Genomic DNA, 24,699 nt, shown 5'->3' with positions numbered 1-24,699 from the left:
GGCTCCTGGGAAGGCCATGTTTGGACCGGGCAGTGGGTCGGAAGTGGGTCGGAGGTGTGGCGGAAGTGGCTGGGGAGTGAAGCGACAGGGAGGGGGTGGTTCCCATTCGACCGCGGAGCCGGATGTTTGCCTGTCTTTGACAGGCGTGGCGGAGGGAGCGGTGCCCCACCACGGTGAGCTGCGGAGCGCGGGGTCTCCCTGGGAGGTGGTGGGGGAAGGAGAGGGACTGGCCTGGTCTTCTGAAGGGTTGGGATACGGATGGGGAGGATCCGAGCGGAACCGAGGAAGGGAGTAAGGGTGGAATGGGGCCTGGGAACCTGGCCTTCCTGCTGCGGGGATTCGGCCCCCCTCGAGGGTCTGAAGTGAGAGGACTTCGCTTCCTTGCTGCCTTCTTCCTGGCCTCCTCGCTGGCTGTCATTGAGCAAGCTCGTGGGAAGGGGAAATCTCCCTGGTCCGACCTGGGGAAGAACTAAGACCAAGAAATTTGGGGGAAGTATTCCACCTTTGTCACTTATTAGGCCACACTTTCATATCTATTTTTTAATTTGTGAAATGGGATAATTACACCCAATCTGGGTTTTGTAAACCATGAAGCTCTATGCAAATGTGATTGTAGTTAACAGTTTTGCTGTTGTATTGTGGGATTTGAATTTTCACAATTCTGGAGCCCCAACTAGGAGGGCGATCCCCAGGCCAGAGAATACGATTTTAAGTTGTTATTTCAGTTGTCCACGAAGGAGATTAGGAGAGAAGCTTTACTTTGCCCTTTTGTAGAACTTTGAGAATCGCTTGAATGACAGTCCATTAGAGAAGTATTGAGGGATTGACCTGCACAAAGCAACCACCTTAAGGTAGACATGGATTAAAATCTTGACCTTGCTATATGACCCTAAGCAACTTGCTTACTTTTTCTGGTCCTCGGTTTCTCAAACTGTAAAATGGGTTTGGTAATACATACCTCACTGGTGCTGTTGTGAAAAGATAATTTGTATCCAGTTCATGGTGCTTGGTTCCCTTTTCCTCTTAGGATACAAACTGATTTGTTCAGTCATTCAGCAAATGACTGAGCATCAACTCTGTGCCAGATGTAATTTTGAGTAGGCAGGGTTTCTTAAACGGGAAAGAGGGCCTGTGAACCCCTTAAAATTTCATGCAAGATTTCATGCATGTGCTGATTTTTCTTAGGGAAAAAGTCCACAAATTTCTTCAGAATTTCAGAGAGCTCTAGGACTTCCCAAAGGTTAACACTTCTGCCTAAAGTGATTCTTGAAGATTATTGTAAAGGTAGAGATTTTACCAACTGAGAAGGGAAAAACTAATCTGACAATAAGGAGTATTTTGCAGAGTGGAGCAGGACTTGTAAGTGACAGGAGTCTTAGGCAGCCAGGATGCTTCATTTCTACTACTTTATGTTAGAATTGCCCTGCACTAGCTTCCCTCACCCCCCCCCCCCCCCCGCCTCCACTGAATGGGAGCTGAGCTTCTGGGCTCACAGAGGGCAACAGCTGTGGGTTGGAGGGTAGTGAGGGAGGATAGGCTGGCTGGGAGGTGGAAACAACTGTGATTAGTTGCGCTCGAAAAGGAGCTTATGGGACGGGGGAGGGGTCAGTTCTGGAAGAACTGACAAAATAGAAGAGTTACTGGAAGAGGTGGAGTTCAAGCTCGTCTCCCTTTTGGAGAGTGTCCCTCTCTGTCCCTCACACATACTTCAACTCCCAGCTGTTCCTTCTAATCCCGTTGTTCACTTCAGCACAAGTAATTTAGAATGCTGGAGAATTGTATTTCTGGGAGGAGCCTTCACTTCTGTAGATGAGGAAATTTAGGCCTAGATAGGAAAAGGACTTGCTCAGCATCTTTGTGACTCGGTCAGGGCTATAATCCAGTTCTTCATGTATCTCATCCCATGTTTTTTTCACTGCATCAAGCACCCACTGTGTGCAGAAAGACTTCTCTGGAATTGCTGTGGGCAGGGCTGAAGGAGCTCTTGGTGCCTGGGCAGTAACCAAACAGAAGGGATGGAGAGAAGGCTCAGGCCTGGGGAGGGTTACTGTGAGCTAAATTCTGTCCTTGTTACCTGGCCAGGGGCCCCTTTGGGGGAGCCCTCACAGCTTCCTGGTTGAATATGGGGAGGAGCTTATAGCTGAATCAGGTGTGGCTTTCTCAAGACTGAGGGTTGCTTGGAATGGGGAGCTGGGGTGAGGGGTACAGCAGCACTCGCTGGGAGATCAGCATTCCCAAACAATAGAGAACTTCTTTCTCTGTGTTTGTGGGAAGGGACTTGTATTTTGGTAGTGAGCGGTGAATAAGGGTAGCAGATAAGGCCAGAGGAGAGGAAGAGGAAGAAAAATAAGTTGGTTTTTTTTTTTTTTTTTCCTGGCTGTTTGGCGGCTCAGTTTTGGCTCAGGAGCTTCAAACAGCTTTTGCCACTGAATCAGTGTGGTTGCCCTGGTAACAGGGTAGTTGTTGCTAGGTTGTTGCTAAGTAAGTAGGGAGCTGCTGGTTTGCCATCCGGATGGAGTCTTTGCTGTGATGTGCGCAGGCGGTTGTCACATCGCTCAGAGGTGTTCAGGATCTGGATCTGGGCCCACAGTTCTCCTCTCCTCTCCCTACCCACGCCTGGGTCTTGTCTGTGCTCCTTATCTGCCCTGCTGATTCTGTGACCATATATGTCATTTTTTGAGGCTCCAGGAATGCACTGGACTTAGAGCAGCCTCTTTGGGGTTGGTCGAGTGGGTTGAATTGAAACTCCCTCCCTCACACATATGGTGAGCTTGTGAAGGGAGAGGGATTGGCTTCTGGTGAGGGCTGAGGGCAGAAGGTGCCTCCTCCAGGCTGCACTCAGCCACATCCTTAAGGCCACACCCCAGACCTGGGCAAACCCAGTTTCAGAGTTGGCTCCTCTCCCTCCGCGCATGCAACAGCTGTTGTTCTGTTTTCCACTCCCTGGATCTCTGGACTCTGGGTGTCATGGGCTTCCTCCTTATCCACTTGTACCCCCCAATCCTTAAGGAGGTCTGTTGATCTTTCCCACCTTGAAACTAGTGTCAGGAGCTCCCCCCAGAGTAGATTGGGCTTGGGAGCCTCCAGGAGCCTGCAAATTGTCACAGTGACTGGCAGGAAGATTCCATTTCCTGCTCCTCATTCCTGTCCTGGGGCAAACCCAGCTGGGCCCCTTGGCCATGGCCTTTTGTTTTAGGTCTTATGGTCTCCGGCCACCTCCTCTTCCCTGGGCCAGGAGTGACGGATGGAGTAGCCAGGGCCACAGCTAACCTTTTTCAGGCAGGGGTTTGGAGCAGCCCTGTGCTCCTTAGATTCTTGCAATATCTCTTCCCCATCACTGCTGGGGCCTGGGAAGCTTCTGTGCTCTACGACCCTGGAGGAGAGGGGCATGGTCCTTGAACCTCTGCAGTTGGGACTGCTCGACTGAACCAGCTGGGTTGTGGGCAGTGCAGGGCCTGGCACAGCTGTACCTTATCCAGCTGGAGGGCCTGAAGGCAGGCACTGAGCTGTGCCATCCTATGCCCCAGCTGCCTTTTCTGGCAACATGCCAGAAAACTGTGCAGCCAGGAAAGCCAGGAGGAGCTACATGGAGCTCTTGGCAAGGATGAGAAATGTTGAGGAACAGGGACAAGGGAGCTTGGAGGAGGAAAGAGTGGGAGCAGGAGGGCTTGCTATAGAAGTTATGGGTGAAAAGAGTGTGTCACTGACCTACCAACTCCCTCCTGTCTCCCAGGGTTCTCTTCAGGTTCTGCAGCGTGAAGCTGTGGGGCAGAGGCTTGGCCATGGACCCACTCTCAGAGCTGCAGGACGACCTGACTTTGGATGACACCAGCCAGGCTCTGAACCAGCTGAAGCTAGCCTCCATTGATGAGAAGAACTGGCCCTCAGATGAAATGCCCGACTTTCCCAAGTCAGGTGGGTACGGCTGGATCTCAGTAGCCATAAGCGCCTTAGAAGGGGAGACCCCCTTCCTGTGGAAGGAAGACCCCAGGAGGACAGGATGCGGGCAAACAGACCAGCCCCAGGGTGGGGCTGGGAGCACAAGCCTTACTGGGGGGAGGGCCAAAGAGCACGAATCTCAGGGAGAAAATTGTGCCAGACCTCCAGATGATCCCCTGACTTTGCTGTGTTCCTCAGATGACTCCAAAAGCAGCTCCCCGGAACCTGTCACACACCTGAAGTGGGATGACCCTTACTACGACATTGCCCGGCACCAGATTGTGGAGGTGGCAGGTGAGTACACCCAGCCTTGCACCTTTTCCCTCACAGTCTGCATCCCTGGCTTAAGGAAGCCAGGCCCTCCTGCCTTAGGGGAAGGGGCTGCAGGGGAGGGGCCAGTCTGACCCCTGACCCTGGGGCTCTTGAGGCTCCATGGATCATTCATTAAAAATACAGACTTGATTGTGAGGGCCACTTGGTCTGTTCACCTGCAACCACATCCTGACCTGTGACCTCATCATCTCCACTGGCGGATGGTGTGTGGGAGGCACTGTGAAAGCCCTGGGTTTGATTTCCAGCTCTGCAGTCTGAGCTCATTTCTTCCTCACAGGGTTGCTGAGAGGATGTCAATGGTGAATGTATATCAGGGCCTAGCCCACAGCCAGAACGTAGTTGGCCCTCAATTAGTGTTCATTCATCTCCCTTCTCTTTGCCCTCAGGCCAGCTTTTCTTCCCCATCAGTTATTGGGGAGCAGGGAGGTGCCAGTCCCTCCAGGGAAACCCTACCTTCAAGGAAGTCTGGAATGGCAGAGCCTCCTTCCAGAAGTTAGGAGCCACATGACTCCTGGAGCATCAGGTTCCCCGCAGATGTGCTACCCTGCTAAGAATGAGTGCGGAGCCCCCCTTGGGTCTTGGCCTCAGTGAGCTCCCGCCCTCCTGTTCATAATGCAGGACCCAGAAGCCTCCAGGAGCAAGGGAGGTCGCAGAGATGTTGATGACCTGATTTCTGCCTGTAGGGTCCTAGTGCTAGAAGAGGAAATTGGAATTGTAGGATCTTTTGTCTTTTCTTCAGCTGTAAGCAAGGATGGCAGCACGGCCCTGCCCTGAGGCATTGGGGTGGGCAAGGGGAGCCAGGTAGCTTGTGGCCCCTGGAGCCCTGAGTGGTGCTGGCTGAGGGGGCCCTGGAGGCATCCGGCCATAGGGAAGCAGCAGGGAGCTCCGTCTCTCCTGAATGCTGGGCTCAGGGAGGGATGGGGCAGTTGAGAGGGTTGTTCCTAACGTCAAGGTGTTTCCTTGGCATCTGTGTTCCTGATGCCTGCCCTGGTCTGGATTGGAGGACTTGGCTATGGCCTCTATCACCCCTACAGAAGCAAGGCTGAGAGTTCTTTTTTGGCCTGATAGTGCCCTGAGTACAGGAGAGTCACCTGAAGGCTCAGAACTTTCCTCACTCCTAGAGATGGACCTGACTGGGGCATGGGGATGTCTGATATGAAGGAGTCTCTCTGCTGACATCCTCCTGGCTATGTGGCCAAGTTACAAGGCAGGGCAGGGGAGACTGCCCCCATCCCCACCAGGTGACCCCTGCAAGCAGAGCTGCAACATGTTTCTGTTTCTCCAGGGTGCGATGAGCCTGAGGGGGCCCAGCCAGGTAGGTGTGTTCCTGGCTTTCTGTGCTTGGCCTCTCTGGGCTGTGGATCAAGAAGGGCTCTTGGTGGAGGCCAGGTGGAGCCAGCTTAATTGCAGCCCCACTCTGGGGAGCTGGGAGCTGGGAGCTGGTGGTACTTGGGAGCTGGAAATAGCAGGGGATTTATGGGAGGTTTGACAGGGTGGGGACTGTGTGGGGAGCCCACACATCCAGAGCCCAAAGGGAAAGGAGCTCCAGGGGAGGGGGGCCTTGTCCATGGGGGTCGTGGGGCTGGCTGTAAGCAATGGCCTGGCCTGAGTGCTGGCTCAGGGCTCCTCTGGTGGGGTGTCCCCCATGTGTATGCCTCTCTGACTGCTGAGAAGAGTTTGGATTGGCACTGCCAGAGCAAGAGTTGTTTGATGAGGCTATGGTGACTTCCTGGGAGGCCAGTTTCCTGGCCTTGGAAACCAGAGAAAGAGCCCATGTTGGAAGGGAGGATGGGTTATGTCCCCAACTCCTCTGTAGCCTTTGTTCTCCTTGCTGGCAGTAGCTGTCATGCTCCACGGTCAAACCTGACTGGTCCACGTGGGTTCTTTCCAGTGGTGTGCTGGTAAAGGTTTAATAGTTGGCCCTCCAGAAAGAAAAAAAAGGAAAGGCTATTATTTGTATTATTTGTAACATGTGTAATTTCTAACTACAAATAGCAGATTTCTAGCCACCAACGATGATGTCAGCTGGCTTGCAGTATTCCTGACAATTTCACATTTTCACCAATGTGCCCCAGACCCCCACCTCCCATCTCCTTGGTTGGCCTGCTCTCAGGTCGCGGGAGTGCGCTGGTCTGGCGGGTCCCAGAACGTCTGCTAGAGGAGCTGCTCTGTTGCTGATTAATACCCAGGTTCCCCTGGGAAGTTCCTGATCCGTATCTGGGTAATGCAGAGGTTTCATTCTCCGGCGGCTGGTCTTTTCCTGGTGCTTACCACAAACGCTGTGCCTCCTTTTTGAGCCCTCTCCCTCAGTGCTCTGGAGCCACCAGTGCTGCCAGCTCCTTCTTTCCCTTCAGTTTCCAGGGTAAATCTGTTTGAATCTTCTGAGATCAGGAGGGGACTCCCAGGCCTTTTTACACATGCTTCTTGTAGGAGTAGGAGCCGTTACCCTGCCTGCTGGCAAATGCCCGAGCCACTCAAGGACTTGGGCAATGGGACTCCACTCCAGGGAGGAGAGGACGGGCTAAGCCCTGGGGTTGCCCATGTCTCGTTCTTTGCTGGTCTGGGAGTCTTGCCATCCAGTCCCTCTCTGAGCCCCCTCCTTTGTCCCCCATCCCCATCCTGACTTTACTTGGCATGCATTTATAAAACACCTACTTTGGGAACAAGTCCAGTAGTCAGCACTGAGGATTTTTTAAAAAAAAATATTTATTTATGCCTGGGTCAGGTCTTAGTTGAAGCACGCGGGATCTTTCATTGCGGCGCACGGGCTTCTCTCTAGTTGTGGCGCATGGGCTCCAGAGCACGTGGGCTGTGTAGTTTGTGGCATGCAGGCTCTCTAGTTGAGGTGCGCGAGCTCAGTAGTTGTGGCGCGTGGGCTTAGTTGCCCAGCAGCATGTGGGATCTTAGTTCCCCGACCAGGGATCGAACCCGCATCCCCTGCGTTGGAAGGTGGATTCTTAACCACTGGACCACCAGGGAGGTCCCCAGCATTGAGGATTCATTGAGGAGAAATGCATATTCCCTCCTTCAAGGAGCGTACAGTCCAGGGAAGCGGTTCTTGAAACTGGTCAGGAGTCCTCCTTGAAAATAGGAAAGGTGTGGACCTCTTCCCCAGAAAACACGTGCATGTGCTTGTAATATTTTTTATATTACATCATGACATTGGTGGATGCCCATCGATGGAAACCTGGTTGAGAACCCAATTTCCCATTTACAAGTTGCTGGGGCAGCTGAGCGGTGGAACTACAGGCCTCTGGCCTCTCACCTCAGTTGCCTGCTTAACCAGTTACCAGCTCTGTAAATACCAGAGCCCTGTGAGCTCAGACTTTCTGCTCTGCCTAAGTCCTCAAATCTGCCGGCCAATGAGGGCTGCCTTACTGTTGGAGGGCAGTGATGAAGAGAATCTTTTAGAATCCTCCATGCTCCTCACAGCATTTTCTGCTATACCCTGGGCATTTCCTCTGCTTAGAGGGGAGTAGACAGATGATGTCCCCCCGCCCCAAAGGCTCATAATAGAAGGCCCAGGGGTTTCTGAAGCTCCAGATTGTCCACGAGGGTGGGCTGGCCAGTCTAACCCTTCATCCCTGCCCACTGCCAGTCTGCTCTTTCTTCTGTCAAAGCCTATGGGAAGTGAATGAGAGCAGGCCACAGAGCCACCCCCAACTGGCCTGGAAGGAACCCAGCACCTCAGGATCTGGTCCAGGGTGTGGAGGGGAGCAGGTGACACCTGGTCTTTCAAAATAGACCTGCTGCTGGACGGAGCTGTACCCTCTCCTCCTCAGACATGCCTGCAGAGGGTTCTCTGCTTGTTAAGTCTGGAGAAATTCTGCCTCAGGCTTTGGGAAACTGTCCAAAGCAGTCTCATATCCCAGATAACATTGTGAGCAAACTCAGAAATAGAACCGTGCATACCGTGTAATGCCGACCTGTGACAGGCTACCAGCGTTTATTGAATACCTGCCACGTTGCTGGGCTCTGGACCATCTGGACATTTAAAGATGGACAAGACAGTCCCTGTCTTTGAGCTGCTCACAGCCACTAGAGGAGACAGACACATAAATAGTTATACAGGAGAGTCAAAGTGTTATGACGGAGACGGGTGATGGTTCATGCTGGGAGCTATGAAAAGGGACAGCTAACCTGCCTGCGGGGAGGAGGAGGGGACATAGGCTTCTGAGAGATTATGCCTGGGATGAGTCTTAAGGATTCAAAGGAGTTAGCCTAGAGGAGGGGAGCAGAATTGCCTAGAGGAAGTCTGTCTGGCATGAGAGACAGAGGCTAAAGCCACCTGCTGCGGACTGGGCCAAAGGTGTGCATGGTGTGAGCCTGCAGAGGGGGTTGGCGGGGCCAAGCCTCAAAGTTCTGTGAGCCTTTCTAAGGGGCTTTTATACAGCTTGGGGTGGTGTTCAGGAAGAAAGGAGGAGTCAAGGCAGGAGAGTCAAGGGCAGGTAGATGTTTCTAATTCTCCAAGGCTAGAAGCTGGGGCAGTTTAGAAAGGAGAACGGAGCCTCTCTCTGGGCTTGGTGGGCCAGGCCTCAGACGCTGACCCAGGAAATTCTTGGAGGGTCCTGGCTAGGGCCAGCAGAGGCTAGGCAGTGTTCTGGGTGGAGATGGGATCATTGGAGGGGTTGATCCAGAGGCTGGACACAGTGGGAGACTGCTGGCAGTGAGGCAATAGCTCAGGCCAGAGCACCAGGCTGGGCCACCAGCAGGCACTGGGGCCATGCTGCCCACATTCCAGGAGCCTTCCTCAGCCCCTCCACTGAGTCTTGCCCCAGCCCTTGAGAAAAGGGTCAGAGCCTTGGCAACCACTTTGGAAAAGCACTGAGTCCTGGGTTAAGTCACTGACCAAGAAGGATCATCAAGATCACGGTTTATTTAACATGGAGAAGACACTCAGCAAGTTGTTGGGGAATCCCTGAATCCTCAGAGGTAGAAGGAGGACAGACTGTGTGGGCTGTGTAAGTGGTCTTTTTATATGCCTCTGAAGTAGTGGGGATTAGGCAAGAATGACTCTGGAGAGGTGTGAGGGTAAAGATAAAGGGAAGGGCCCTGGGACATGGGGGAGTGGGGACCAGGCCTTGTCCCCATCGAGCTGTGCTTGGAGTCCCTGGTCCACACTGACCCTGGAAGAGCATCTCACCTTGGGCGGCTCTGGCATATGTCTCAGGAGCTCCCCAGCTTCATGACAAAGCCAGATGGTCAGACCATGAAATAGTGACTAGTTTTGGACAGACATCCCTCAGTGATTACACTCAAATGAGCACCTTCCCAAAGTGTTACAAACTCCTCTCTACTCCATGTTTTTTAGAATATCCTTAATGAGAAAGGAATGATTTTTAGAAATGTCCAGAGGTCAATCAACTGTGGCAAATAATTCTGGCAGTAAAATCAGAAAGTGTTGTTAGTAGTCAAGAACAAGACATGACTATTAAGTAATCACACTGATTTCCTCATTGGCCTCAGGCTTTCTGAGAAGGTAGCTTCAAGAAGTTTTTCAAATACAGGCTGCTCAGAGGAGATGCTTCTGGAATAGGTGTGGAGTTTTAAGATGATGTACGGCAAGATAACAGTTGCTTTGGTGGGTGTGACTTTTTTTGTTTTCATAGTTATGGTGAAATTTACATAACATAAAATTAACCATTTTAGGGGCTTCCCTGGTGGCGCAGTGGTTAAGAATCCGCCTGCCAATGCAGGGGACACGGGTTCGAGCCCTGGCCCAGGAAGATCCCACATGCCGCGGAGCAACTAAGCCCGTGCGCCACAACTACTGAGCCTGTGCTCTAGAGCTCGCGTGCCACAACTACAGAGCCCGCGTGCCACAACTACTGAAGCCCGCACGCCTAGAGCCCATGCTCCGCAACAAGAGAAGCCACCACAATGAGAAGCCCGCACACTGCAACGAAGAGTAGCCCCCGCTCACCGCAACTAGAGAAAGCCCGTGCACAGCAACAAAGACCCAACGCAGCCAAAAAAAAAAAAAAAAATTAACCATTTTAAAGTGTATACTTTGGTGGTATTTAGTACATTCACAATGTTGAACAACCACCACCTCTATCTAGTTCCATCATTTCATCCATTTCATCCATTGTTTCACCCATACCAACCCCCATAACCATAAGCATCAATCCCTATTCTCCCTTCCTCCCAGCACCTGTAACCACTAATTTGCTTTCTGTTGTTACAGATTTACCTATATAGCTCATATAAATGGAACCAAACAATACGTAGCCTGTTATGTCCAGCTTCTTTCACTTAGCATCATGTTTTCAAGGTTCATTCACAATGTAGCGTGTTATCAGTACTCCATTCCTTTTTATAGCCAATAGTCCATTGCATGGATACACCACATTTTCTTCATCTACCCATCCATTGATGGACATTTGGGTTGTTTCCACAGGCATGACTTTTTAAGAAGTCATGTTATTTTTTTGTGCCCCAGCTCTGTAGCCCTGAGACCACCTGTCCCTCTTTCTTCAGTGACACACCCTTGAGTGCAGGCACCTGCCCAGAGGTCTGTCCGCATGGGCCACTCTGGCCCCAACGCTAAATGGTACAGTCTCCAGGCCTGGCCTTTCAGATCCTCACCTGACTTCTCTTGGCTTATTGTTCACCCACTGTGCTCCATCTTTCTCCACACCTAGGAGATGACAAGTATGGGCGGAAGATCATTGTGTTTAGTGCCTGCCGAATGCCCCCGAGCCACCAGCTGGACCATAGCAAGCTCCTGGGGTGAGTACCCATGGGGAAGTGATGGAACCCGTGCTCAGATCCTCACTACGGCCTGGAGCCATTTTCTTTACTGTCCCTTCCTGCCCCAGGGGTACCAAGCCTCCCTCAAGGCCTCCCCTCTTCTAGTGAGGGAGCTATTTTATATTGGGAGCACTGGGCTAGGAGTCAGATCTGGTTTCTAGTGCTGGAAACCATCTGTGTGACCTTGGAAAGTGTGTTCATCTCTTTAAGCCTCTTTTTCTTCACTCTTCTTAGGGAATAATAATACAGCGCTTGTTCCTCATAGGCGTGAGATACTGCATTTGAAAATGCTTTGAAAAGTAAAATACCGTCCAAATGTGAGGACTGATTATGATAACGATATGGTGCGCTTCTGAGGCAGTTGCAGTTGTTCATCATTTACATGAATAATTAGTGTTATTTTGTGCCAAGTCTGGTGCCAACAACTTCTGTACCTATCCAGGTTCTAATAGCTAAATACAGGTAATAGCTCTGGTTGGTCTAGAAATCTCCTGATGCAAGTCCGAAGGCTGACTGAAAGCAGGAGTTTGACAGACTGTGTTCTGATAAGTGTTCATCGTTGAGCCACCACTAGGCCAGTGCTGGGCCCACAGCAGGTGCGGGATCCCTGGAGGCAGAGCCATAACTGACTTCCTCCTGAGGCTCCTCAGTGTGTGTACAGTTTCCATCTTGCACTGCTTTCCTGACACTTTAAAGCACTCCCTGCAATTGCAAATGTCTGCCCCGCCCTTACTGGCTCTTTGGGATCCTGAGTGGTTGTGTGTGTGGAGGGGCTGGTGTGGGGCTGGGGACAGTCCGGGGCTACGGCAACAGAAGGGGAGGGCCTGACTGCAGAGCCTCTGCAGGCCTGTGAGCCAGGGCCAGGCCCGAGTCTCCCCAGCTTTGTGTGAATGCTTTCTCTCTGGTCTCCTGAGCCCTCCTCCCACTGCTCCTCAGCCGTGCAGGCAGGCAGAGCCTTGTCCAGGCCCATCACGTGGCCCAGCCAGGAACAGGCCAAGGAGCCCAGCCTGAGGGTGGCTGAGTCACATGTCCTCCTTTCTGGTTTTATTGTCACAGCATCTGGCAAGGCAGGTGATAGACTCCTGGCCACATTATGGGCTGAGTGGGAGGAAGTCAGAGGAGGTGGATGGGAAAGCACCCAGCTTTCAGGAGAGAGCTTGCTGAGCGAGGCTGCTCCCACTCTGGGGCTTCGTCTGCCTTTGGGAAGCCCTCTGTCACCCGTCCTGTCCATCCTCCACTCCCTCCCAGCGGGATCTCCCCGCCACCACCTGGCCGGGCAGGGAGGCACTTTCATCATGCATCAGTCCTGTCATCTTGTTTTCAGTCAGATTATCTCAGACTTGGCTTTTCCCAGCTGTCCAGCCAGATCTGGGGGGTTGAAATAGAAAGTGCCTGAAGCTTGGGTGCAGAAGACCAGTTAAACTTCAACTCTGCCTCTTACTAGTTGTGTGCTTGGGGTCAGGTCTCTCCTGAGCCATGTGAAATGTCATTGTATTCATTTGTAAAGTATCACAGATTTCAAGAATGTAGAAAAATGTCGATAGCTATTAAGAAAAAATACAGACAGCAATTAACAAAGTCTCCCATAAACCCACCACCCAGAGAGAAAACCACTGTTAACATTTTAGTGTATTCACTTCCCATTTTTTTTCTATAACATATGCAGAACTCTATAGTCAGTTTTGTATCTTACATAATGTTTTTATCTTCTGAGCATTAAACATTCTTCAAGGATATCCTTTCAAAAAATTTTATTGACGTATGTGTATCCAGAAAAGTGAACACATTATGTATACTACTTGATGAATTTTCAAAAACGAAATACACCCACGTCATCCACACCTACAAACTTCCCTTTGCTCTTCCAGGCAGTACCCCAAAGGGTAACCACTGTTCTCACATCCAACTTCACAGATTGGTTCTGTCTGCAGAAACATCCTGTGAGGTATTCTATTTATACCTCTTCTATGATTTATTTAACCAATATTCTTTGCTGCTCATTTTTTTCCCCCCATTATAAAACAGGCTATAATGAACAGCCTTTTACAAAAACATTTCTGTTCATCTCTGATTAGTTCCTTGGGATAAATTCCTGGACGTGTTTTTATCAGGTCAGAGTATGAACATTTTATAGCTTCTGATAAACATCACTTTATTGACCTCCAAAAGGTCATAACATTCATCAAAGGATGAGTGTATTTTCACTACTACTTTTGCTATTTTATTTATTTATTTTTATTTTTATTTTTTGCGTGGCATGCGGACTCTTAGTTCCCCAACCAGGGATCGAACCCATGCCCCCTGCAGTGGAAGCGCAGAGTCTTAACTGCTGGACTGCCAGGGAAGTCCCTAACTTTTGCTATTTTATAGTTGCAAAATGCCATCTTTTTATGTGACAGCTCTTTTCAAACTGCAAAGTGCTCAATGTGTGTAAGGGGTAAATTACTGTATAGTGATAATGATGGGAATCAAGATAATAAATCCAGCATAAGACACCTCACATGTCCGCCAGTGCTGGCACCCATGGACCAATGTTTAGGTTAGCCTCTCTGGGATAGGTCAGGTTGTGTCTGGGCACTTAGTCACATCCTTGGGCACTTCCCAAGGCTCCTTCCCGGGCTTCCCTGGTGGCTCAGTGGTTAAGAATCCGCCTGTCAGTGCAGGGGACGCGGGTTCGAGCCCTGGTCCAGGAAGATCCCACATGCCGCGGAGCAACTAAGCCCGTGCGCCACAACTACTGACCTGCACTCTAGAGCCCGCGAGCCACAACTACTGAAGCCCGCGCGCCTAGAGCCCGTGCTCCGCAACAAGAGAAGCCACCGCAGTGAGAAGCCCGCGCACTGCAGCGAAGAGTAGCCCCCACTCACTGCAACTAGAGAAAGCCAGTGCGCAGCAACAAAGACCCGACGCAGCCAAAAATAAATTAACTAATTAAATAAATTAAAACAAAAGCCGTCAGATTTCTAATTAATAACTGTAAGCTTTCCAAATCATTAAAAAAAAAAAAAAGGCTCCTTCCCTTCTTTCCCTCCTCCCCTCCTTTCCCTCCTCCCCTCCTTTCCCTCCTCCCCTTGGAAGCCCTTAGCATTCCTGCACGCCCAGCCTCCCAGCCTGGAGTGGTGTTCCTGCTGGGGCCTGGGAGCTGTTGGCCAGCCAGAAAGAGGGTTTTCCACTGGGCTCCTCTCCCTTTCTGGAATTCATGTTCATTCAATTCATACTTCTCCACCTCAGGTAAGCCCAACACCGGTATGTGTGTTTGTGTTGGGTGGTAGGTATTGTGTTGTGAGCATAGGGAACTTGAGGTGTGGGTCTTTGGTCCACAGAACGTCCAGTGACTGGAGCAGGGGAGGGGACCCTCTGACCATCCTGATCCCCTTTCGTGGGCACAGTGTTCTACAGACAGCGCTGGGAGTGTAAAAGGCAGAGCTGTCCCATGATCAACAAGGCAAAACTTGGAGTTAGTTCACCTCCAGTCCCCACCACCACAAGCTGTGTGACCTCAGAGAAGTGCTTGACCTCTCTGAGCCTCACTGCCCTCGCTCATAAGAAGGGGATAGTATTGGCCTCCATTATAATGAGGAAGGCATGAGATATTGCATACAAAGTGCTTGGTAGACACTAAGAGCTTAATACTGGTAAATGGTGACTGTCATCCTTACTGTTGACTCGGGGCAATCCTGTGAGTGAAGTGTTATTCCCATTTTTACTGCAGGTATGTGAGACGGCTCCAGTTAGAGTCCTGGTCTCCTGACTCCTAGTCAGTGCTCAAACCTGAGAGCTGCTGTTGTTCTTATTATTCCTCCACCCAGCCCAGCCACTACCTCGTTCCTCCTCCACCCCAACAGGGTGACTGATTATGCAGCCAGAACAGACAGGGCAGGAGAGGGGCTGGCGGAGGCAGGAGGAGGGGATTCCTGGGGCACTGGTTCTGTCTTAATGGGGCCCCACTTGCATACAGGGCAGGCCTGAGTGGGGCTCGTCCCTTACAGGTACCTGAAGCACACCCTGGACCAGTATGTGGAGAGCGACTACACGCTGCTCTACCTGCACCACGGCCTGACCAGCGACAACAAGCCCTCCCTCAGCTGGCTCCGGGACGCCTACCGGGAGTTTGACCGCAAGTGGGTTAGGGCTTAGGAGGAGCTCCAGGGCCCGGGGGCCAGCAGCTCTGCCGGGTTCTGGGCTGCCCTCTGCTTGGGCAGGAACGTATTCCATGCCGGGGGAGGCGGGTCGCCCCCACCTGGGTAAACTAAACACAAAGAGTCTCAAGTTGGAATGGCCTGGGCTTAAATACCAGTTTCTCTACTTACTCGCTCTGTGACCTTTCATCTTAACCTCTCTGAGCCCGTTTCCTAATCTGTAAAATAGGGCAACAATGGCACTTACCTCGCAGGCTTACTGTGAGTCATCAAATCAGTAACTGTACATTAAGAGCTTAGCTCTGTGCCTCTCCTACCACGCCCACTCCTGAGTTCCCCGTTCTGCCTCTGCAGGTACAAGAAGAATATCAAGGCTCTGTACATCGTGCACCCCACCATGTTCATCAAGACCCTGCTCATCCTCTTCAAGCCCATCATTAGGTGAGTGGGCCCAGGGCGGGAAACCCGTCTCTTGTGCTTCCCCTTGAACTGTGAAGCAGATACCTGAGGAAGCCAAGCATCCTGGGGACCGACCACTTTGGGGCTAGGCCTCTGTCCGATCTGGGTGGGCTGCTGAGGAGAAAGTGGAGGCCTGCTGAAGCAGGCCTACCCTGGACCCATACCCTTTCTTCCATCGGCAGCTTCAAGTTTGGGCAGAAGATCTTCTATGTGAATTACCTGAGTGAGCTGAGCGAGCATGTGAAGCTGGAGCAACTGGGGATCCCTCGCCAAGTGCTCAAGTGAGACCGGGGTGCGGGCTGTGTGTGCCCACTGGGCACATTGTCCACATATATCATGTTTGTGGGGGTAGGATGTGCCGGCCAAGGGGAGAAGCAGCCTTGAGAGCGCCAGGATACACAGGGGAAGGAAGCAGATGTGATGAGTAAGGGGCAGCACATGGGGTCAGAGAGAGCAAGTCCAGATCCTGTATCTGTCAGTGAAAAGCTCTGTAACCGAATCTCTTTAAAGTCTTCACTTCTGTGTAAAGCTGGGTTGGTGGGAGGAGTGAATGAGGTAATCCATGTAAGATAGCACAGTAAGTGCCTGTCAAACAAGAGTTGCCATAGTGACTGCAGAGCCAGGTAGGGGCCCTGACCCTCCCCGCTGCTTCCCCAGGTATGATGACTTCCTCAAATCCACCCAGAAGAGCCCTGCGACAGCCCCCAAGCCCATGCCACCACGGCCCCCTCTGCCCAACCAGCAGTTCGGGGTCTCGTTGCAGCAGTGAGTATGCGAAAGGTGGGCGGGGCTGGCACCTGGGGACCAGGAGGGCTGCAGACCCATCACTGCGTTGTGCCCACAGCCTCCGGGAGAAGAACCCAGAGCAGGAGCCCATTCCGCTCGTGCTGCGGGAGACCATTGCCTACCTACAGGCCCACGGTGAGTGCCGGGGAGCCCTCTCCCCTCGGGAAGCTGCTGGGCAGGGCTGGGCAAGGTCCCACGTGCACCAGCACCCACACTGACCCTGACCGGGACCCCAAGACACAGAATGGGTGGGGGAGTCCGCACGTTGCCCCAGAGCTCTGAGACTCACCAGGCCCCACTGTTTCCCAGCTCTCACCACTGAGGGGATTTTCCGGAGGTCGGCCAACACCCAAGTTGTTCGGGAGGTGCAACAGAAGTACAACATGGGTGAGTGGCCCCAGGGATGTGTCGAAGCCCAGAGGGCCAGTACAGATCGCGCGCGCGCGCACGCGTGTGTATGTGCGTGTGTGAGGTTTCTGGGGCATTTGGTATAATTATATGGGTCTCACTCCTGCCTGGTTGTCCCAGGCCTACTTTCTCGTAGGTCAGGCTTCTGGAGCCTGGGTTCAGGGTCATTCGGAGGCGAGGAGTAACTGTGGTGTGTGCTCGGGGGCCCCACTCCCCAGATGGCCTGACCCTGTGCCCCCTGTCTCAGTGGGAGGAGGAGGCTTGTGGCCAAGGGTGAAGTCAGGCTGTGGGGCCTGCTTGGCCTCCGGATTGGCTGCTGGTCTCCAGGCTCGGCCCAGCTCCTCCCCACCCTTCCTCCCCTCCCCACCCCCAGGGCTGCCTGTGGACTTCCACCAGTACAATGAGTTGCACCTGCCAGCGGTCATTCTCAAGACCTTCCTCCGGGAGCTTCCTGAGCCCCTGCTCACCTTTGACCTCTACTCCCACGTTGTGGGCTTCCTCAGTGAGTGCCCCTTTTCCCCCTCTCCAGCTTCTGCAGGTTGGGGTTGCAGCTGGACTCAGAGCAGGCGGGCTTGGCCTGTCCTTCAAGGAAAGTCTGGTTGGGTCTTCCCCCTAGCCTCATGACAGGGCTTCCCGAACCAGTCCGGCCATGGGCCCCTGTGACCTCGGCCCCCATTCCTCATAGACATTGACGAGAGCCAGAGAGTGGAGGCGACGCTGCAGGCCTTCCAGATGCTGCCCGAGGAGAACTACCTGGTGCTGCGCTTCCTCACTGCCTTCCTGGTGCAGGTGAGACCTCGGCCTGGGCCTCTACCGCTTACCTGGAGGAGAGAGGGAGGAGGAGTTGCCCTGGCTGCTGCTCCTGGGTGTGGTTGCCAGGCGTGGGAGGCGGCGTCTGTGGCTTCCTGCTGCAGCCCCCTTTTCCTTCCACAGATTTCTGCCCTCTGTGACCAGAACAAGATGACCAACACTAACCTGGCTGTTGTCTTCGGCCCTAACCTGCTGTGGGCCAAGGATGCTGCCATCACCCTCAAGGCCATTAATCCCATCAATACCTTCACTAAGTTCCTCCTGGATCATCAAGGGGAGTTGTTTCAGCCCTGACTCCAAGGGGCTCTGAGCCCAGCCCCTGCCCCACCCGCCCCCTTCTCTGATAGCCCCGGTTTGGACTCTTTCTCTTGGCTTCAGCCTTACGGGAGCCCAGGGCTCCTGCCCAGAAAGGGGCTGTGAGCCCCCTGGAGACAGAAGCTGGAGCCAGCCAACTGGACAGCTCCTCCTCCCCTTCTGTCCAGCCCACCTCACCAGCCCTGGAGGCCTCGCTGTAACCACAAGACGTTTTTCTTCGCCTTATACTTCTCACTGCCTCTTTGGATCCCTGGCTCCTGCCGGGCTCTGCAGAGCTGGCCTTGGCTCTTCAGGCAGGAGGACTGGCCCCAGCAACCGCTTGCTTACCTGCTTTCTCCTGCCTCTTCCCCTGGCAACTGGAGATGCCAAAATCACTGCCGGCTGGGCTGGTAGCTGGGGCTGGTCCTCCCCTTCCCAACTGCTGGGGAATGAAAGGCTGAGCTGGCCTGGGCTGGCCCTGCTGAGACTCCTCCCTGTCTGGGTGAAGGCCTGTTCCTGTCCTCCCCTCTGATGGCTCAGCCTCTGGTACTTCCACAGTTAACGAATGACAGCCTGGAGTCCTGTGTCTGCCTTCTCTTCCACACATCCTGGGTCAGCCTTTCCCAAGTGGTACTGCCCCCAGGGTGTCTTAGCCCCCTGGTTCTGCCAGGACTGGCAGCTTGGATGACAGGGCTGAGTCCCAGCATCCGTTCAAAATAGACACCCCACTCTCACCCCCGAGAGCCCCCCAGTGTCTGGTCAGACCACTGACAAGCAGTCCCCGCCCACTCCACCCCCCATGCCTTGCCTCCCCTCCCTTCCTACTTGGATAGATCCTTAGCCACATCTGTTGTGGAGTCACACTGGTCCCTGCTCTGGCCAGGGGTGACTCAGTGCCTCAGGATCTGGGGTGGCTCCTTCCTCCAGTTTTGGACTCCTGGAGGGGCTGGGTAGAGACTTTGCTAATTAGATTGGCCCCTGCCAGGTAAGTTCTAGCAACCTCCCCCTGGACCCTGATGATGATGGATATCCCTCTTTCCAGCTGTCCCTTCCTGGTGAACCACCTTCCTGCAGCCTTGGCCAGAGCCTGTACTGTGGCGGTCCTCACTGACCAGTCCTGCCCCATCTGTGAGCTGGGTGTGGCCTGGGCCTGACCTCACTGGGCTCTTTTCCCAGGACACTAGCATGTCAGGAGTCCCAAGGCCTGGTGTGGCTGCTGTCAGTCCCTGTGTCTCCAGGCCAGGCCCAGGCTTCTGCTTTCTGCCTTCCTTCCTTTGTATCAGGTGTTGCTCAGAGCCCCATTTACTGGGCAGCCTCGTGGATCTATTTGGTCTCTCCCCTGTCCGCCCCCCAACTGGTCTTTACCTGGGGGTGGGGGGACTTGTACTGTGAATCAAGCGTTCACATTCACAATGACTTCCTTGGCACCAATCATGTATTTCACCTTTGCACTTTTTATATTTCAATAAAAATGGAGATGGAAAACTGCCCACCTGGCTGATAAGGAAGTGGGCATGGAGGCTCATAACTGGGGGGGAGGTGTGGTATGGTTGCGGAAGAAGAGCAGATAGGGCTTCAGGAAGTCCCCTCCCCAGTCAGTCTGACCCCTTCCTCATCCTGCTCACTTGTGAGCCGGTATGAAGCCAGCTTTCTGACCATATTCCAGGCTTAGAAGTGTGCAGTCACCTTCCTTTTTGCACCTGTAGCATTCCAACTGGCCACCAAGTGCTATATCCTATAACCAGGACCTCTCTCCCCAAAACAGAGCAGACTGTGGTGGACCACAGCACAGCTTTAGAGTGAGACCAGGGTTTGAATCCTACTTCCATCACTCACAACCAGCTCTAACTGGTAATTGTCATGTAACTGATCCCATGTCCAAGACTGCTGCTTCATTTCTCTGAAGATCAGACACACAGTCGTCCCTATGTGTGGGGGACTGGTTCCAGCCACCTGACCCCGTGACACCAAAATCCAAGGATGCTCAAGTCCCTTCTATCAAGTGGTGTAGTATTTGCAGTATAACCTACACACATCCTCTCTTTACATCATTTCTCGATTACTTATAATACCTAATACAATGTAAATGCCATGTAAATAGTTGCCAGCATGCAGCAAATTCAAGTTTTGCTTTTTGGAACTTCCTGGAATTTTTTTTTTTCCAAATATTTTTCTATCCAAGGTTGCGGGAACTCTCGGGTGTGGAACCCACAGATGCGAGGGCTGACCGTAACATATACACTACATAACAGAATGAGTGCCCAGTGGGAACCAGAATGATGGGCATTTCACAGAGGAATGAAGTGATAGTCCCAACTTTGTATAGCAGCCAGGGTTGGAACCCTCATCTCCCAGCCATTCAGGTCCTCCCCACCCGCCCCTCAGCCTGAGAGCCTTGGCTGTTTCCACCTGCCACCTAGTCACGTGGAGGCTATGAAAGATCCAGCTTTCCTCTTTCGAGCAGTTTTACTTTGCTTTAAAGGTTAAGATGGTAAAATTTATGTTACATGTATTTTACTACAATTGAAAAACTAAAATGGTTTGTCACAGGGAGGGCAGGCCAGAATTCCACTTGGCACACTGGTCAAGTTCCAGCTGTCTGCTGCTTGCCTGCTGACTGCAATCAGGAGGCTATGATGGCCTCAGTCAGGCCTGTTCTTTTTTTCTCCTCATTGCTTGTTTGGGCTAGGGAAGCCGAGCCAAAGCTGCAGGATCAAGACAATGGTTATAAACACGGGCACTGAGCTCCAGGAAGCCAGTCCGCCTGCACAACTGTGACCTTCGTCCAGGTAGCTCAAACAGAAGGCACTGGCGGCCTGTCTCCCTGGCTCTGCTCAGCTCTAAGCTGGGTGACTATTTAGAACAGAAGGGCAGTGACCCAAGGAAATGACAAGACAGGGGAGCAGGAGACAGAGAGCTGTTTACTTGGGTTGGGCTCCTGGCAGGGCCTCTGCTGAGTGACTCAAAAGCCAGTTTACCCCTGCCTTGGCAACAGTGGGTCTCTGGGGGCAGAGTGTAGTGAGTGACATGGCTTAAAGGGGTAGGACACCATCAGACGAGGGGCAGTTGAACACTTTGCTTTTGGGGGACCCCTAACTGAAGGTGAGGACTCCAAGGACAGTCTTTCCACCACTTCTGACCCAGGAGTTGGATGCGTGGTCAGGTATCATGGTCAGCGTCACATGCAGTTCACTAACAAGCAAGGGCTCCCCCCAGGGCCCAAAGCGGCAGCAGTGGGCAGGCCCATTCTTTTCAGCCCCAGGTTTGAGTTCAATTTAGAACTTTCTAACTAGTCCTTTTCTGCCCTGGGGCCTGGCTTCTGGCCTGAAGGGCGTGGGAGGCAACCAAGACAGCACTTGCCTGGGTTTGTCAGTCTCCAGCCTCTAGAACCACCTCTTCCTCTGGGACACCAGCTCTACCTTCCACTGCCTCCCGCCACTGCAGGCAAAATTGGAGGAAGGAGCTGGCTTTGCCAGGGCTGACACCTGCCATGGAAGCCCCCAGGGGCCCAGGCAGGAATAATCCCCACAGGGCTCTTCTACTTTTCCTGGCTCCTCAGAGACCAGCCCAGTGCCCTGGCTCCAGCTGTTTGTCAGATTGGGGCAGCTAAACAAACATGCATGGGACCTGGACTTCCGCTTACTTCACTCAGTCCCTTCCCTTCTGTCTGGTTTGCTCGGCCACAATCCCTCACACCAGATCAGCAAATATCCCAGCAGTCTGGGGAGTCCCCCGCCCACTGCTTGGCCTCTGCTGGAAACATGGCAGGGACCTGTCAGTTGTCTTTCCCTCTGAGCCAAAGGCTGTTGCCCAGGGTGAGTGGTGAGCTGTGCTGGGTAGGAAGGAGAGAGAGCTGAAGATAACGGTCTACCCATTCTGAGGGTTTTACTATGGGCGTACCTCACATGCACGTCTACTTCATACACGTTACCTCACTGAATACTCTCACACAAGCCTTGAAATGCAAACATTACAGCCAAAGAAAATGAGGCTCTAAGAGGTTTCCTGGGACTTCCCTGGTGGTCTAGTGGTTAAGACTCCATGCTCCCAATGCAGGGGGCCTGGGTTTGATCCCTGGTCAGTGAACTAAGATCCCACATGCTACACAGTGCAGCCAGGAAAAAAAAAAAAAAAAAATTCCCAACCAGCCCAAGGCCCCAGGACTCCAAACAGCCTGAATGGCTCTGAAACCTTGCTGTGCCTCACATGGCACTGCTCTTCCCTCCACGGAGCCTGTCGGTGACCCGGGGCTGCCCAGAAGTGGGAGGAAGTGGGCTAGGTTTTTCGACAGCTTGCAGGACAGGAGGCTATAAAGTACAGAAAAAGTTTATTGGAAATCTCTTGAATACATTTTAAAGTATAGCTCAATATTTCCAAATAAAGTAGGCTGGAGGAGCGGGAGGGGCTCTCCCACCTGGAGACACGACTGGTCCCAGCCCTGTCCCGGGGGTGCTGTGCGGGTCCGTCTAGGGCTCATACCTTTCATTGTACAGGGCTGAGGGACAAGGGCCGGCCTTGACAGTTGCTCTGCTCCTCCCAGGCTCAGCTCAAAGTCAGGGCTCAGCCTCCCTGGCCTCTCACTGATGGGGTCCTGAAGAAAGGCTGCTGCCTGCAGAGGCCAACAATTAGGAGTCAAAAGAGGCAAATGGCTAACAGGCCTTTCCATGTTTGGCCTTGGAAGAGGGCAGCGGCTGAGATACTGGGATGAGGTTAGGGAGTGGGGGGCAATCAGTAACTTACTGGGGCCTTCCCCCGTCTCAGTGCTGGGGCCTGGGGGGTAAGCCTAGATTGGTTTAGCAGGCCACAGGTGTGCTCTGGCCCAGTGACAGGACGGCCAGCTGGACGCCACTACTGGAAACACTTTTTTAGGCAGGAGAATGTGTGCACAGGGGCAGGGCTCAGCCCAACTGAGGCAGCATCAGAGCTGACCCCAGCCCTCAGAGATCAGCCTGGTAGGTGAAAACAATGCCACGTGCACTTGCTAACAAGCAATTGAGGGCCGCCTGCTCTGCTGCAGAACAGCTGCTGCCAATGAATACCCCAGGTGGGCCAGAGGAGTGGGGTTGGGCCTATCAGTTAGGCGGGGAGGAACAGATGGTCAGTGGGTGAGGCTGGGCCCTTGACTTAACTCAAGTAACAATACCTGAATGCCCAGCTTTGGTTTCTCAACAAGGAACCAATCCAACTAATAAACCCCAGGGCAGTGTACAGACCCTGGGGTTAAAGAAAGGTGGTGGTTAGGCCTAGGTGGAAGAAGGAAAAGGCCCGTAACCCAGCCCTGAGAACCAGGAACAAATGCCCCAGGAGGAGGGGCCTGTCTGGCCTTCCCCGGGGCCACAGTGCCCCTCGGGCACTACATGTACCACAGCTCTGGGGAGTCATCACATGTCACACCCAAGACTTCCTGGGCTGCCAGAACAGAGTCAGTCTCTCTGGAGAAGCTGGGAGATTCAAAGTTCTCACCAGGAATATGTACATGTCCAAGGCAGAGCGTGATGTCAGTTCAAATGCAGCAATTCTGGGAGGTTCTGCTGCCCTCAGCCAGCCCTATTCTTGGATCCCACCTTATACACATGGGAACGGAAATCCTCAGGGCAGCAACCTGAATCCGAGGAACCGCTACAGGAGGCGGCGCTGCCCCAGGAAGAGGCCCTCCAACCTTCCCCAAGTGAAAACGTCTAACCTCAAACATGTTTTCTCTACAAAATATCTGATTTCTCTGAAAGTAATAAATATTTACTGGGTTCTATAACCAAGGAGCAATGACAGGGGACGGGAGAGGAAAGAGAACCTTTGCTGTGACTCCAATGACAGAATGCTAGAGAGGGAGGCTTCTGTTTCCACGGAGCTGAGCACAGGCAGCCGCCAGGGCTGCTCGGATGGGCCGGCACAGCCTCAGGGTGGGAATGGCTGACTCTAGGGGTCTCATCTCCTTGGGCAGGAAGCCTGCCATACTGCCAGAAATACAGGCACGGGCAGAGAGAGGGAGAGAGAGAGAGGAAGAGGATACCAGAACTAAAGGAGAAAGACCCTGAAGGAGAGCTTCCTTCCTTCCTCCTCCTAGCACTGTCTCCTTCCTCTTTCTGCCTCCACACCAGTCTCTGGGCTACCAGCTGGAATGTCGAATGGTGGATGGCAACGGCAGGCAGGCGAGGGGCCAGCTGCTGGGCAAACCCGGGGCAGGGGGCCGGCAGGAGGAGCGGGATGACAGCCTTTGTGAAGCAGCTGCTGAGGGCGGTATAAGCAGAGGGCCCTGCAGAGGGAGGTCAGAGGGTGAGTCCTCTCAAATGCTATCACTGGCCTTCATTGCTGCCGTGAGTCTCCAGGAGTGCAAGAGCAGGGACTTCCGGGTCCCCGTGGGGGAACCAGCCTCCCCTCCACCTGGCTTGAAGCGGGACAAGGGATGAGAGCAGCTGACGAGTGGGAGGCTCTCTGTCTCCTGGGACCACAAAAAGGGGATGCTGCTGGTACTCGAGGACACCAACTTTTACTGCAGGGTTTCTACAAAGGCATCAAATTCTCGGACATTCTTCTCGTGCACAGCCAGCTTCTCTGGTAGTGAGTCCTGTACCGGGAGGGGAGAGAAGAGCTGCTTATTCAGGTAGGGCCTTGAAGCCGGCTGTCACCCTGGGCTGAAGGAAGCACGGCAAAGAGTCCGGCTCAGCAGTGCTGGGTTGGAGAGCAAAGTGCCGAGCAACTGAGCAGGCACTGGCCAGTGGGCCTTTGCCCAGCAGGGGTTAGTGGAGGCTGGGGAGGTGGACAGAACAGCCTAGGGAAT

The 24,699-nt window shown here is 53.1% G+C and overlaps 2 protein-coding genes across 16 annotated transcripts in view; one reads left to right on the top strand and one right to left on the bottom strand.

Annotated features, from left to right (window-relative positions):
• Positions 1-7: 7 nt before the first annotated feature.
• ARHGAP1 (Rho GTPase activating protein 1) lies at positions 8-19,409 on the top strand. 2 transcript variants are annotated; one of them, XM_082410813.1, is made up of 13 exons: positions 8-173; positions 3,734-3,915; positions 4,138-4,233; positions 10,917-11,004; positions 15,015-15,146; positions 15,519-15,605; positions 15,806-15,904; positions 16,281-16,388; positions 16,468-16,544; positions 16,719-16,796; positions 17,191-17,319; positions 17,503-17,606; positions 17,751-19,409. In XM_082410813.1, exons 2-13 carry the CDS (start codon positions 3,783-3,785, stop codon positions 17,919-17,921), a joined length of 1,302 nt encoding a protein of 433 aa, XP_082266939.1. In that variant the 5' UTR covers positions 8-173; positions 3,734-3,782; the 3' UTR covers positions 17,922-19,409. The 2 variants fall into 2 exon arrangements, with proteins under 2 accessions (XP_082266939.1, XP_082266940.1); XM_082410814.1 differs by lacking the exon at positions 17,191-17,319.
• A 2,822-nt stretch (positions 19,410-22,231) lies between these two features.
• The window catches only part of ATG13 (autophagy related 13), a 50,068-nt gene continuing 47,600 nt past the window's right edge, over positions 22,232-24,699 (bottom strand). For 8 of the 14 annotated variants that reach the window (XM_082410783.1, XM_082410784.1, XM_082410774.1 and 5 more), the window contains one exon: positions 22,232-22,530. In XM_082410783.1, coding sequence (XP_082266909.1) covers positions 22,249-22,530 — 282 coding nt within the window. In that variant the 3' untranslated portion in view covers positions 22,232-22,248. Of the gene's footprint in view, positions 24,487-24,699 lie in introns of all 14 variants that reach the window. The other 6 variants (XM_082410779.1, XM_082410777.1, XM_082410778.1 and 3 more) reach the window with 2 other exon arrangements.

The sequence above is a fragment of the Balaenoptera physalus genome (assembly GCF_965194825.1).
Source record: "Balaenoptera physalus genome assembly, chromosome: 10".
In the NCBI taxonomy this organism is placed as follows: domain Eukaryota; kingdom Metazoa; phylum Chordata; class Mammalia; order Artiodactyla; family Balaenopteridae; genus Balaenoptera; species Balaenoptera physalus.
The sequence above is the reverse complement of the archived record's forward strand: the minus strand, read 5'-3'. Positions and strand labels throughout refer to the sequence as shown.